Raw genomic sequence first — 14,388 nt, forward strand, 5'->3', positions numbered from 1 at the left:
ACCTTAAAAGAACAAATACCTGAGTGAAACACTAAAAATAGAGCGTATGTATCATTAAACACAAATTCTGAAGAGCTGCACTTTTCACAACATTTCTGCATGTTTCCACTGATGTGACTGGGACATAACCACAGAAGGCTGAGAGGAGAGGAACAGTTGTACTCCCCCCATTAATGTAAATCATCTGAAAGAGTTCTATTTAATTTCCAGAAGTTATTTCCTCTTTTTCACCTACAATTTCTGATTGCCTCAGCCTTAAATCACTTTGATCTATACTGCACTGTCCCCATTTCATTTGTTTTTGGATATAGTAAAGATTCCACATTTCAAATGCAGTCTTACTAACACTTGGCACCATGGCATAAGAATATTTGAATGGCACAATTTAAATAAATATATGGAGATGTACCTATCTCATAGAACTGGAAGGGACCTTGAAAGGTCATTGAGGCCAGTCCCCTGCCTTCACTAGCAGGACCAAGTACTGTCCCTGACAGTTTGTTCCCTCCCCCCCTCCCCTAAATGGCCCCCTCAAAGATTGAGCTCACAACCCTGAGTTTAGTAGGTCAATGCTCAAACCACTGAGCTACCCCTCCCCTCTTTAGCTTTTAGTTTAGCTGATTTATACGCCATTCCTTAAATGTCTCAATACCATGTTTGCTTTTTTTAAATGGTTTTCTTGTACTGTAGAAAACACATTGGTACCACATACTGTGCAAATAGCTTATAGTTTCTTTTATTTACATTTATAAAACTTTTCCAGATCCATATAGTGGATGCTACCTCTCAAAGCTGAAAGTATGAGCTACAATTTTGCTTTTCAAGTGGCTGATTGCGCTAATGAGAAATAACTGTTGAACTGCTCAAAAGCACAAGTAGTGGCAGTAAAATTACACAATTGCACAGAAGTAAAAGGTGAAGTAAAAGACCTGTGTAGTTAAACCGGAGTGAGTATTGGCAATTTAAGTTCACAAAAAGCAGCCATGCCACCAAAGCTCGGCTTCTAGTGCCACTTTGGTTATTTTAATAGACAAGACTATGTTTTGCTATTAACATTCACAAGTAATAACAAAAACTAAAGAGAATTAAACCTGCTGGAACTTAAGTTGAGCTCCCAGACTTAAGACCAAATGCTCATGGTATGCAAGTAGTTCCACTGACTTCAAACAAATTTTTTGAGTGTCAAGCAGAAATAAAAATTTCATTTTAAAACATGCCTAAAAATCTTGCTTCTGTATTAACCTTCTAAAGGCCAAGTTTAAGATCTCATGATTCTCAATAAGAGTTAACACAACTGTCACCAAAACATTTCACACAACAGCTTTAAAATATGATGCAATTATTTCTTACCAAGCATCACAAATCCCAGGATTCTTGGTCTTGGCACAAAAATGAAGCAAAGTTTTAAAGTACGTATTTGTCATTTTTTTCAAACCTACAGAAATCCCATTGCTGATTTAGATCTTTTTTTTAAAGAGACAAATGAAGAGTTTTTGGGGGGGTTGGGCACGAGCAGAGGTTAAACTAAGTTTGTAACTAATCTTCTACAGATGAGGTTGGTACAAACATTTGGTACGAAGACTGCTACAAGTTTCAATATCTATGGATACACAATGCATCCAGATGTGTGTTCATCTTGAAAATATGGAATCAGAGTTAATAATTTATTAACTATTTTGCAATTACATAACACCTTTCATCTAAGAATTGCAAGTGGTTTCCAAATAAACATCAACACCTCATTAAGAAAGGAAAGTATTAAAACTGAAAAATGCACTAGCCTAAGGACACAGTACTTCAATTATAATAAACCTGCGCCAACACTAGTTTGAGGAACCAACAGTTTTAAGGTCCAGAGACAACTCTAGTGGCATTATTTGAGCATCATCAATTGCCAGAAGGAGGACATCAAGTATCCATCACAACATTATTACATTTGTCAACAGCCTTTGATAATATTGACTGTTAGGTTCTGTCACACTTGCAAACTACAGCACGGGTAACAGGCCTGATTTCTCTATGCACATCATGCTTGACACACTTAGATGGAGGTGTTGGTAACTACTTTTCTTCACTGAAGGTACTCTCCCGCGGGTTCTTCCGGGGCCCATCTTGTCACCTCTGTCAACATTTGTGTGAAGTTGTTAGGAAATTCAGTAAAGGAGACATGGGTTGAAACATCTTTAATATGCTAATCACACACAGCTTTATATCTCAATGTCACCTGATCCACCAGGAATGGTTGATTGTACTGCTCAGCATCTGGGAGAGATTGGGGTATAGATGACTGCAAACTGTCTGGATTGTGTCCAAGCCAAGACTACAACTGCTGGCTGGTTGGGGAAAACCAACCAAGAATACAGCAGAAAAAAAACATCAGCTCCTTCAAGTGAAGGTATGTATCTGCCATTTATGATTAGGGAGCTAGGGCAAATGATTTATGAGGAGAGGCTGAGGGACTGGGCTTATGTAGTCTGCAGAAGAGAAGAGTGATTGGGGAGGGAGGTATTTGATAGCAGCCTTCAACTACCTGATGGGGGGTTCCAAAGAGGATGGAGCTAGGCTGTTCTCAGTGGCGGCAGATGACAGAACAAGGAGCAATGGTCTCAAGTTGCAGTGGGGGAAGTCTAGGTTGGATATTAGGAAAAGCTACTTCACAAAGAGAGTGGTGAAGCACTGGAATGGGTTACCTAAGGAGGTGGTGGAATCTCCACCCTTAGAGGTTTTTAAGGCCAGGCTTGACAAAGCCCTGGCTGGTGTTGGTCCTGCTTTGAGCAGGGGTTTGGAGTAGATGGCCTCCTGAGGTCTCTTCCAACCCTAATCTTCTATGGTTCTATGTATTGGGTTTGCAATCTGGGGATCTGGTTAAAATCTTCAAGCAATTAGAAAAGTAAGAAGCCAGGGGAAGATCAGCTTATCTCATCTCCACACAGCCAGAAGGTCACGTCCTCATTTATTTCAGATGTTCCTCTTGCAACTTTAATCCATGTCTGTCATTTTGAAATCAGACTACAACAAAATACTCTCCATGGGAACACATCTTAGATCAGTCCAGAAAATGTAGCTGATACAGAATCTGGTAGACTGCTTGTGAAACAGTGAGTCATTTTGAGAGCAAATTGAACATCTCATCTATAGTAGCTGCCTACTGTTTCCTGGATTGATTTTGAGGTATTGGTTTTGACCAATGAAGATATAAATGGTTTTGGACCTACCTATTTAAGAAACTACCTTTTTCTTCAGGAAACACTGCCACAGTTGCAGTCAGCAGAAGTACAGGAGTTAGAATTTCACTCATATAAGAGAAGGGGCCACTGGTAGGACATTTCACTGTTTTTTTGGCTATATTCACATTATTACCAGGGTAGCACACACAGAGTTTTGGAAAGAGTGTTACATTCTTATCGTACTTTTAATAGTTTGCCAAGCATGCCCAGAGTTTGGAATGGTTGCTCTTATTTAATAATTCAGATCTCAAATAAAATATTTCTAACTATGAAGACTAGTTCTGAAAGTTACATCTTATTTCCTTATTTTTGTGGTGGTATGTCATTTATTTCTAGCCCTATTAATTTGCAAAACAAGCCTTAAAAATATAATTCAATTAGTTCTCATTAACTTACCCTTCCTCACATACACCAAATTTCAACTTGATTTTAGGGCCTGTGGTTTCAGACCATTAGAGGTAGGAAGCAGAAAACTGGTGTAATGGCATAAAGCACTAACCTATAGTTCTAGGATAAGATATTTTATTTTAAAAAGCTATGGTATCATTAAAAATACTGAAAATTATTTTAGTTTGTTAATTCTGTAAAATCTGAAAAGTGCTGTGAAATTGAAGTTTTAACAGTTTTTATATCTGAGCTTTAAAGTTTCCCCAAGCTTTGGTCCTGCACCATAGACAATTAAATTAATAGATCTTGTTCAACATAGAGAAAAGGCACCATATTTAAGTACTGATAATGATAGATGTGCATGCAGTATACAGTATTATCCAGTACAAGTTGGATTTGATTTCAGGAGTTTTCTGAACTTATACCTATATTTCAAATCCCTTATCTATGCCATTACAATGGATGTTACACTGACCACAAGATCTGCTTGAATTTTCCAGGTGTGACTGTGAACTCCAAATGGAAACAAAAATTACAGTTTTCCCCTACAAATAAAGGGTTTCAGAGAGTAGCCTAATCAAGGAAGTAGGATACAAGTGATTAAGCTACATATTAATATTTTACTTAAAAAGTTTTTCCTTAGAGCTGCAAATTCGATGAAATTCATTCTGAAACCCTCTTCCATGTATACAATAGATTTGCTTTAGGTCAAAAAAATATTTGACTTTCTGGTAACTTCCACAACTTTATTCCAGAGGCCGTCGTACCTGTGGATTATCCATGTACCATACCAGATTGTCTTCCCTCGTGTCCAGGATAAAGTACCTCCGCAGAAACTTCCCACTATTCTCATTTTCTTCAATGTCTAGGAAACCACAAATGCGATTCTGACGATCCACATAAGGCATTTCTGAGCTTGAACATTACACTGCAAAACAAAAACAATTAAAACAAAAAGTTTACTTTCACTGATTATAAGACTGGTCTGTACATTTTGAGCACAGCTTCAACTACTAGAAGAATTTTCAGTAAAGGAGCTTCCACATAGGAAGAAGTCAAATTAAGATAAAATGTTTTTCCCACCACAGGAGTAACTTTTATACATTTCTTTGAAATATAACCGTTAAGTACTTAAGTTTTTATATACCCTGAGTTCAGAACCTCGGTATGTGTGTGTTAAATACTGGCGGAACAGCATGCCTATTAGTTTACACAAGATCAGCATAGGATAATCAAAGATTCTTTCACTAATTTGCACAAAGGGTTAGATAACAGATTTACATTTCTTCTCACTTTTAACAATAGGTCTTTTGCTGTTAAAAAGTTATCTGTCAGCAGCCCTACAGTCTGAGATAGCTTATCTTACTCTGTTTAGGGAAAACGAGGTGTCCTTGTGACACTTTAGAGACTAACTTTGGGCATAAGCTTTCATGGGCTATAAGCCACTTCATCAGATGCATGGAGTGGAAAATACAGTAAGCAGGTATAAATATACAGCACACGAAAAGACGGGAGTCGCCTTACCAAGTGAGGGGTCAGTGCTAACGAGGCCAATTCAATTAGTTGATGTGGCCCATTCCCAACAGTTGACAAGAAGGTGTTGTCATTGGGATTTGATGGTGTCAACTGGTGAGTAACTACACACCACACAACAGAAACACTAACCCTGGAACCAACCCCTGCAACAAACCCCATTGCCAACTCTGTCCGCATATTTATTCAAGGGACACCATCATAGGACCCAACCACATCAGCCACACCATCAAGGGCTTGTTCACCTGCACATCTACCAATGTGATATATGTCGTCATGTGCCAGCAATGCCCCTCTGCCATGTACGTTGGACAAACCAGACAGCCTCTACGCAAAAGAATAAATGGACACAAATCAGACATAAGAATTGTAACTTTCAAAAACCAGTACGAGAGCACTTCAATCTCCCTGGACACTTAATAACAGACTTAGAAGTGGCCATTCTTCAACAACAACAAAAAACTTCAAAAACAGACTTCAACGAGAAACTGCAGAATTTGAATTAATTTGCAAACTTGACACCATCAAATTAGGCCTGAATAAAGACTGGGAGCGTCTGGGTCACTACAAAAAATAATTTTCCCTCTGTTAATACTCACACTTTCTTGTCAACTGTTGGGAATGGGCCACATCCACACTAATTGAATTGATCTTGTTAGCACTGACCCCGCACTTGGTAAGGCAACTCCCATCTTTTCATGTGCTGTATATTTATACCTGCTTACTATATTTTCTACTCCATGCCTCTCATGAAGTGGGTCATAGCCAACAAAAGCTTATGCCCAAATAAATTTGTTAGTCTCTAAGGTGCCACAAGGACTCCTGGTTGTTTTTACTGATACAGACTAACAAGGCTACCCCTCTGAAATCTGTTTAGGGAAAGGAAATTCAGATGAGGGGCTTCTGGGCAGCCATCTTTATATATGAAAATCTTGTACAAATTACACCAATTCCAGCCAAAAATCAGAAATCTTTCACTCTTGAATATTACTAAAAGGTGAGGGAAATTAAGTATCCATGTACAGCTATAGGTAGTTACACACACACTATGTAAACCCAAAACTAAAATCTTTGGCATTGATTTGTGATGCCATCATGTGGTTTTTTGGGGGGGAAAAAATCAGCTCTGAATCTTTATTTATACTGCTGACCACCTGTTCCCATTTTGTCTGCTTCAACTTTTGCTGCTCCATCTCACTTACAGACCATTGCATCATCCTTTTCTGCTTTTATGCTCAGGAGCCAGGAAAGTCACTGGCTCTTAAATATGACACTGTAAGCAAACAAGTTTCCATCCTTCTGGAATAGCGGTCTAAAAATCCAAGTAAAACCAACATTAAAAATTCACATATGAAAGCTTGCCTGATGTCAATATATTTTAAAGCAGGATGGGAAGCATTTATAGTCTTGCATTATGCTTCTATATTTTGTAAGGGACAGTACAGATTAAAAATACCAATTTTAATTAGCATCTCAACTCTGTACAATTAAGTTTAGGTATATAAACCTGTTCACCAATGGGAGCTTTCAGAGTGCTCTACTGAGCAACATTGTGAAGTTTACTTTAAAAGTTGATTAGAACGTCATCCATTTTTTCCACTGCTTATATCCTTGTCTAAAAGACATCAGGTAGTGTCTCTCTATATATATATTTATATTGGGACAGGGGAGAGGAGAGAAAAGGTGTGTGTGTGTGTGTGTGCCTACTCATGCATCATGGCAAGATGTGAGGTACTTGCAGTCACATTTTTAATTAATATTTATATTTGGGATCACCTGCTTGGGTGTGATTATCTACAGTTTCCAATTTCAGTATGCCACTAAACCCTTGTCACCATGTACGCTAGTCCATAGTTTTATTCACTAAGTCAGAGAAAAATAAATCTAATTTTTATCACTGCCATCTCACCATTAGAAAAGTGAACATACTAGGAATACTTAAGAACTGAGAAATATGGCAATGAATTTAAAGATGGTCAATGAAACTTAAACTTTTAGCAAGCAGAAACCTGGAAGGAAATGAAATATACTGATGAGTCACCTTATTAAAATAAAACTAGATAAAAATAATTTATCTGCTAGCTAAGGAGTTAGACTACAAAATTGTGAAATGGCACATCTTACTTGGTGATATCTGAGGAGATGTTTCTTCCATAATTTTTCTGATGACATCGTAAGGAGTTTAAACCCTTCATCTAGAAGTAAGCTGCCTCATTTTTCCAAAAGGAAAATTACTGTGTATATTTAAGGCAGCAGTTCTTAACTCACAGGCTGCATGCAGCCCAATTAGCACACAGCTATGCCCCAGCTCAGCTATATGCTAAAGGCCGCAGGCCCTGGGCAGAGTCCAGGGAGGGAGAGTCCAGGGTCCCCGCAGAGGTCAGGGTCCTGGCTGCCCCCCAGCCCTGCATGGCAGGGTCCAGGGTCAGGGTCCCTGCCCCCTGCCGAGCTCTCTGCTTCCAGACCTACTCTGTGGAGTGGTCTCTTGGGGAGGGCGCTGAGCATAGGGGCTTTTTTGGGGGGGGGGGGGGGAGAGACACGGGCTAGATGGGGGGGCACTGTGGCTCTCAACCTGCAGCCCAGGTAATACTTTGTGGGCCGCATATGCAGCCCATATTGATAAATAGGTTGAGAACCACTGGATTTAAGGCAATTGACAATATTGTAGAATTTCAAAAGCTTAAAATAAATAGTCAAGGAAATCCTAGACTTTACAGTAAGACTAATATTTGCTCAAGCAGTGTATAATTTACATATCAACATCTTAGGTCAGAGACATAGTAAATGTTGCTGATATGACTAACTGTGGAAACAGATGCATGGTAGTTCTTAAGACAGCCTCATCTAGTAACCATACTGTTAACAGTTCACACACAAGCTCTTGGGATCATTTTAGAATGGGGAGATGTTTCCCTGCTGCAAAGGTAACTAAGTAATGGCGAGATCAATAGTGGCTGTTACATAAATTGTGTTCATAATTTGGCAACCAGGTATATTTCCATTTAAATAAAGCAGCAGCTTTATAATATGGGGGTGTCCTGTCCTCCTAAATTTCACCATTTATACCCCCTAGAAAATTGTGTGTCACACTATAGGCACAATTACAGCTTAACTGTTTGCTAAGAAGTATAGGCACACCAGAGAAATGGGATGTCTATAAAAAGCAAATATTGGTAGCTGATTTCCTGTCAAAACAGGTTGAAACGCTATTCTCTGCAGAGACTCCATAGAAACTGAAACAAGAAAAACTGTACCCATTTTTTCCAGCAAGGTAGAGAATGAAGTTTCAAAAGCCCATATTTGAGATCTGCTAAATAAAAATATTAGAGAGTCTTCAAAGAAAATTGTTTCCTATTACATTTTTAAGAGGATACAGAAGAACAGCAGATGAATGGCTGATGAGATGATCTAGAACTGACTTTATAAAAACCGTAGCTGAAGTGGGGAGGGATAGCTCAGTGGTTTGAGCATTGGCCTGCTAAACCCAGGGTTGTGAGTTCAATCCTTGAGGGGGCCACTTAGGGATCTGGGGCAAAAATCAGTACTTGGTCCTGCTATTGAAGGCAGGGGGCTGGACTCGATGACCTTTCAAGGTCCCTTCCAGTTCTAGGAGATGGGATATCTCCATTAATTTAAAAAATAAATGTATTTAAAAGATTTTAAACAGTAATGGGTTGTTTAAACAAATATTTCTGAAACTGCACATAAGTATGAACAGTTCTCAAAGACCCCAATAACGCTAAGATTTATTCACATACTGAACTTGAAGTATGTGATTAGTTCCACTAAAGACAGTGTGACTGTGCCTAGGCCTTAAGTCTTGGCAGGATTGGGGCCAAAGCACAGAGGGATTGTTTTACTTGTCAGTATACTGGATTTAACAAGAAAAAAAAAATGTGCTTCAAAACTTCATCCTCTAATTTTTGGCTTACAAAACTATTCCACTTTTCATTCCTGTATGTCCTTTGTTAAAAATCCAACATAAACTACAGGATAGTTTACAATATTAAGTTTCGTAACTTATTTTTTCTGCAGAACACTAGTTCAAAATTAGTAATTGTATTAATAAGATGCTCTATGGTTTTCTTAAAGAAAACCACAGAATATAAACATGTATCAGCTATAAGTTTAAATTTGATTTGAATCCAGTGTAAAAGATCACAGTAGAACACTTTCAGTTGTAAAAAAATTACCACCATTACATTATGTTATAGAAACATTCCACTTAAGTAAATTAATATTAGTTCTAATCCAACTCAAGTTCATAGTAGGCAAAAGTGGTTACCATCAGATGGCAGTTTGGTGGACTATGTGACATGAGTTAGTAGCTGTACTTCTGACAGCTGTGTTTACGTATTCTGCTCAGGGGCAACTAAATCATAATGCCATTAGCATTACTAATCCTAATCCATAGCTTCCCAGTGAAAATCTAGGAAATGAAGCATTTCTTAAGCCATGTAACTGAGACTGGCCAGTTAAAGTTCTTTGTATTTGTTTACATAAGTCCTAAGTAAAATTAGCTCCTGCTCTCTGGGCTTCTTGTTTAGACTTAGGCTGGCTTCTTCTGGGTGTACTCTTACACACATTGCAGTAAGAGTGTCCTATAAAATGTAAGGAAGTACCAGGTGTTTAACAATTTCCCAGTCTGATACCTCATTTGCCAGTTAAAGCACCAGTCCTGCACTGAGAACAATGGAGGTAATGACGATGGAACCCACATGGAGCACCCCGGAATTCAATGGAACTCCACATGAGCACAAAGGTCTGCTCATGTAAATTTCAGTACATGATCAGAGCCTAAATTATTAACTTTGTTAGCATTAGTACTGTTATCTTATGCTAACAGTACTAATGCTAACAAAGAGAGATTGGAGTAACAACCCAATACAGTATGTAAGGTTACCATTCCCCCACCACCACCTTTCAAGTTTTCAATTTTCTTTTCCTCTCTACATTTATTTCCTCAAATCTTTGTATTCTCATGTGTAATATTAATATACAATTTTCCATTCTTGTGATTTTTGTGTTAGCATAATCATCACCTCCACTTCCTGCCATGTTTGAATATGCCAGAGTGTTTGAACTTTGTGTTTAACCTTTAACTCTCAAAAACCTTTTCCTGAGAAGTAGCTGATAAGAGTACAGGAAGGTACATTGCTACCAGAAGTCTTTTCTATAAAATGTTGCATTGGCATTTGAAAGGGATTTTATTTTAAAACATTAACATGATGTATATGAAAATATACTTGAATGATGTACAGTATAAGTACTGAATATTCTCAGTTCACACATACATACTTAGCTTCAAGGACTAAGATGTTCTTACTACAAAAGATGTTTACAGACATTTAAATCATGTGAAAGTACCCTATCTTTAAAGCTATTTACATGCACAACAATTTAACACAGAGAAAGCATAAGTTAAAAGGAAAACTTCACAATAGAAAAGGCTAGAAGCCGAGTTTACAGTTTGTGAATTAATCATTTTCGTCAGTGATATCCCATCTGTGGTCTTCAAAACTCTTAATTATGGCCGTTGGGAACTACTATGTTCAAAATAATTGTACTGGATTATAAACTCAAAGTGTTTTACTTAACCTGCTCTGTGATTTTAAAAACCAATCGTTTGAACCAGCTTCATCACTGTTGGCAGGAGCTAGGCAGTGCCATCTCCCAAATTGCCTCACACAATTTCCCTGGCAGCCCCAAGAGCAGTTCTAGTTTGAAAGCCAAGAGTGCTCAGAGCAGCTGCTGTCCCTTAGTGCTCAGCAGCTCCCCTGTTGGTCACCTGTTCCCTTGCAGGGAAGGGGAAAAGTTTCTGGCTACTCTATGGACTGATTACCTGCCAGCCTCTGGGAGTATCTCAACTGGCTCTTCATGGGCTATGGGGAGTGTCTAACAAAGGATAGATAGCGCCCCTTCTCCCACTTTACTACCTATGGCCGTCAAGCAAATCAGACAGGAGCTCTTCAGCCTGGAGTTAAACATCCTTGAGATGAAAAGAAACTTGCAGAACACACACTGTTAAAATTTGGCCCATTTTGACAAACGAGGAAAATAGAAACATTAACCGGTGGGGTTAGAACATATTGCTGAGTCCACGTCCCCTGAATGGTCAGTGAAAGGGGAGAATCTTTGCTCAATGCAAACAAAAACAGTCAATGACTTTCTGAGAGAGGAATTCTATCAACACCTTGAAATACATGAGAAATCAAGCTCAACCCCTCCCCCTCCAAAAATCCACAGCTGACCTCACTCACCAGCATCCCATCCCAATCCTTTCATTTTTGTGCAAGATTATTGAAAAGGCAGCAGTGAACCACCTTCAGCAATAGCAAGCATCCACTCTAGTTTGAAGCTAGGTCATAACCCAGAAATAGCACTGATGAGTGCCCTTATTGTGGGGTAAAGCCTATGTTGCAATATTCACTCTCCTCCCTCCCTCCCAAATACTGCTGACCTATATGTATGTCCTGGAGGAAGCTATCAAAACAATGTGAAGCTAAATATTCTCTTGCCTTTTTAATATGCTCTAAAGAGTCATAAATAGCTGTTACTCTTCACCTGCATCGCTGATTTTTCAAATCCCATAGAACTCACTCTTGCGTTGCAACAACTACAGTTTCTTGCAAGATGAGACATGTTAGAATACCAACAATACAGCAACCGTATGTTGTTTTACATATTTTCATTCAGTACAGATAGCACAGTCTCCTAGATCTCAGGGAACAACTGAAATTGAAGAACAGAAACAGTTGGCTCAAACTGAAGCCAGGTGAGATGGAAGTGACATTAGCTGGTTAAAAGATGCATGCACTACAAAGAACTAGGAAGCACCAGCATCGCACATTCAATTGAAGTCATCTGCCCTAATAGTTAAGACTCTACACAACCTTGAAGCCACTCTGGACTCGTTACTCAGTCTGGATACACTCTACTAGCAAGAAAATTCCATTCACTCTGCCTGGATGGCTGGACTGCTCAGCTTAGAAAAGATACGACTAAGGAGGGATATGATAGAGATCTATAAAATTATGAATGGTGTGGAGAAAGTTAATAAGGAAATGTTATTTACCCCATCACATAACACAAGAATCAGGGAACACCCAACGAAATGGACAGAGAGCAGGTTTAAAACTAACACAAGGAAGTACTTCAACCAACACTCAGTCAACCTGTGGAACTCATTGCCAGGGGATGTTGTGAAGGCCAAAAGTATAATTCAAAAAAATGATACAAGTTCATGGAGGATAGGTCTATCAATATCTATTAGCCAAGATGGTCAGAGACATAACCCCATCGGTTATCCCTAAACCTCTGACTGCCAAAAGCAACAGGGGACGGATCACTCGATAATTGCCCTGTTCTATTTATTCTTGCTAAAGCAACTGGCACTGGCCACCGTCACAAAACAGGATACTGGGCTAGATGGACCATTGGTCCGACCTAGTATGGCCATTCTTATGACCTGGCCCAATCAGCACCTTCAGCTGGACTACTGTAATTTTATCTAGGCCTAAATAAGAATTTCTGGAAGATGCGACAGCTGATACATGAATTAGAGGCCCTTCTCATAAGTGGGATGCTTCATGACCTACTTTGGCTCCTCCTCTAAACTCAATCCATTTCAAGTGCTCATCTACAAGTGGGGAAGGCTGGAGCTAGCTCAATAACTGCCTCTTGTTCTGGAGCCAGCCACAGCAGTTATGAATATCTCGTTTGCTAATTTAGCCCTGGTACAAACAGTCAACAAAAGAAAAGTCCAAGGCTTTGGAACGCCCTTCCACATTAAATCAGAAAGAGCCCTACCGTGATGTAAAACGGTTCACTGTCATAGCATTCTTCAAATAGCTAAAGTAGAAGACAAGACACCATCCATTAAGACAAAAGCCAATAATTAAAACAAGGAAAAAGACTTGGCTGTCCCCCACTAGATAAACCCAAGTGCATGTTACAACCAATGCCCTACTGCTACAATAAGACACTAGAAATGTTTGTCAGTAGATAGCTTATGGATGCAGCATTGTCTATAGGAAACAAGTGGCAAACAGATAACAGTCTCATCCATAAAAGGCTTAAAGTCTAAAGGCACAAGTGAGACTAGATAGTACACACAGACTAGTGTCTGACTTCAGTTCAAATGCTTCACAATAAGGAGGGTTTGGAAGTTTTGTGGAGGAGAGACAAGAAGCTTTAAATATAAGAGGCTATTCTAGGCTTAAGGGGAGACCTGAGTCAACAGCAAGTGAAAAATAAGCAGGGCACAAAGAGGGACACTTGGGTGGCGCATATGAAAGGATGGAAAAGGTGGAGATAAATGCAGAGGTGGAATTATAGGAGCTTTCAAAGTAGTGAAAGCATTGGTTAGAACAGAGCGCTTAGCAGCTGCATTATGAATCAATCTTGGCTGCAAAGATCACATAAATATAGACTAATGTCTTGGAAATCAGGATGTAGAGGAAAGGATGAAGTACTCGGAAGATGTCTTGGAGCCCTGAACTGGTTAGAGAAAGAGGAATGAGTTAGACTGGCAGACAAAAAGATACGTTTTAATATTGGCAGTGACAGAATAGGTGGATAGAAGAACAGAGTTTTAGGAGGAAAGATCAGGATTTTACTTTTCATCATGTGAAGTTACTATATTCGGTTTAGTGATGTCATTCAAGATTAACTAGAGCAAGTGGAGAACTGGAGTTGGATAGATAAATATAAGAATCAATGAAGAGGTCAAAAAAATCAGTGGCAGGGAATGAATGAGATCATTCTGGGAAGTACAAAAGAAGAAAGAGGAAAAGAAAGGAGGGGGACAAGGAAAAGGAACAAAGTAGCAGAGTAGAGAGATGACTGAAATAACTTGATTAAAAAAAACCTTCATTGATTTAAATCCAGTCAAGGCTTTGTAAAACTAATCTGAAAATTGGTGATATTGCAATTTTTGATTAAAATGCATAGTAAACTAAAATATGAAAGCTTTTTTTCATGACACTATCGGTAGGGTATCAATTTTATAAAACTGCTGTATGCAAAAATCCAAATATTGAAAATTAAGGCCCTGGTCCTGCAAACACTTAAACAGATACATAACTTTCCTCACAGAAATAGTCCCATTGTTTAAAGTTAAGTAAGTGTCTGCAGCATCAGGGTCTCAGTGTATTTTTTTTAAGAACCTGTCATCTAGTGGCATAAAAACCGTGTCACTTCAACAGTGAAACAGTTTTGTTTAACAATAAAACATTATTTA

At 38.8% G+C, this 14,388-nt stretch overlaps 1 protein-coding gene across 14 annotated transcripts in view; it reads right to left on the minus strand.

Annotated features, from left to right (window-relative positions):
- The window catches only part of PLEKHA1 (pleckstrin homology domain containing A1), an 82,915-nt gene that overhangs the window by 56,547 nt on the left and 11,980 nt on the right, over positions 1 to 14,388 (minus strand). For all 14 annotated transcript variants that reach the window (XM_005305895.4, XM_024103572.3, XM_008166298.3 and 11 more), the window contains exon 2: positions 4,382 to 4,542. In XM_005305895.4, coding sequence (XP_005305952.1) covers positions 4,382 to 4,522 — 141 coding nt within the window. In that variant the 5' untranslated portion in view covers positions 4,523 to 4,542. The remainder of the gene's footprint in view (positions 1 to 4,381; positions 4,543 to 14,388) is intronic.

This window comes from Chrysemys picta, chromosome 7 (genome assembly GCF_011386835.1).
Source record: "Chrysemys picta bellii isolate R12L10 chromosome 7, ASM1138683v2, whole genome shotgun sequence".
NCBI lineage: Eukaryota > Metazoa > Chordata > Testudines > Emydidae > Chrysemys > Chrysemys picta.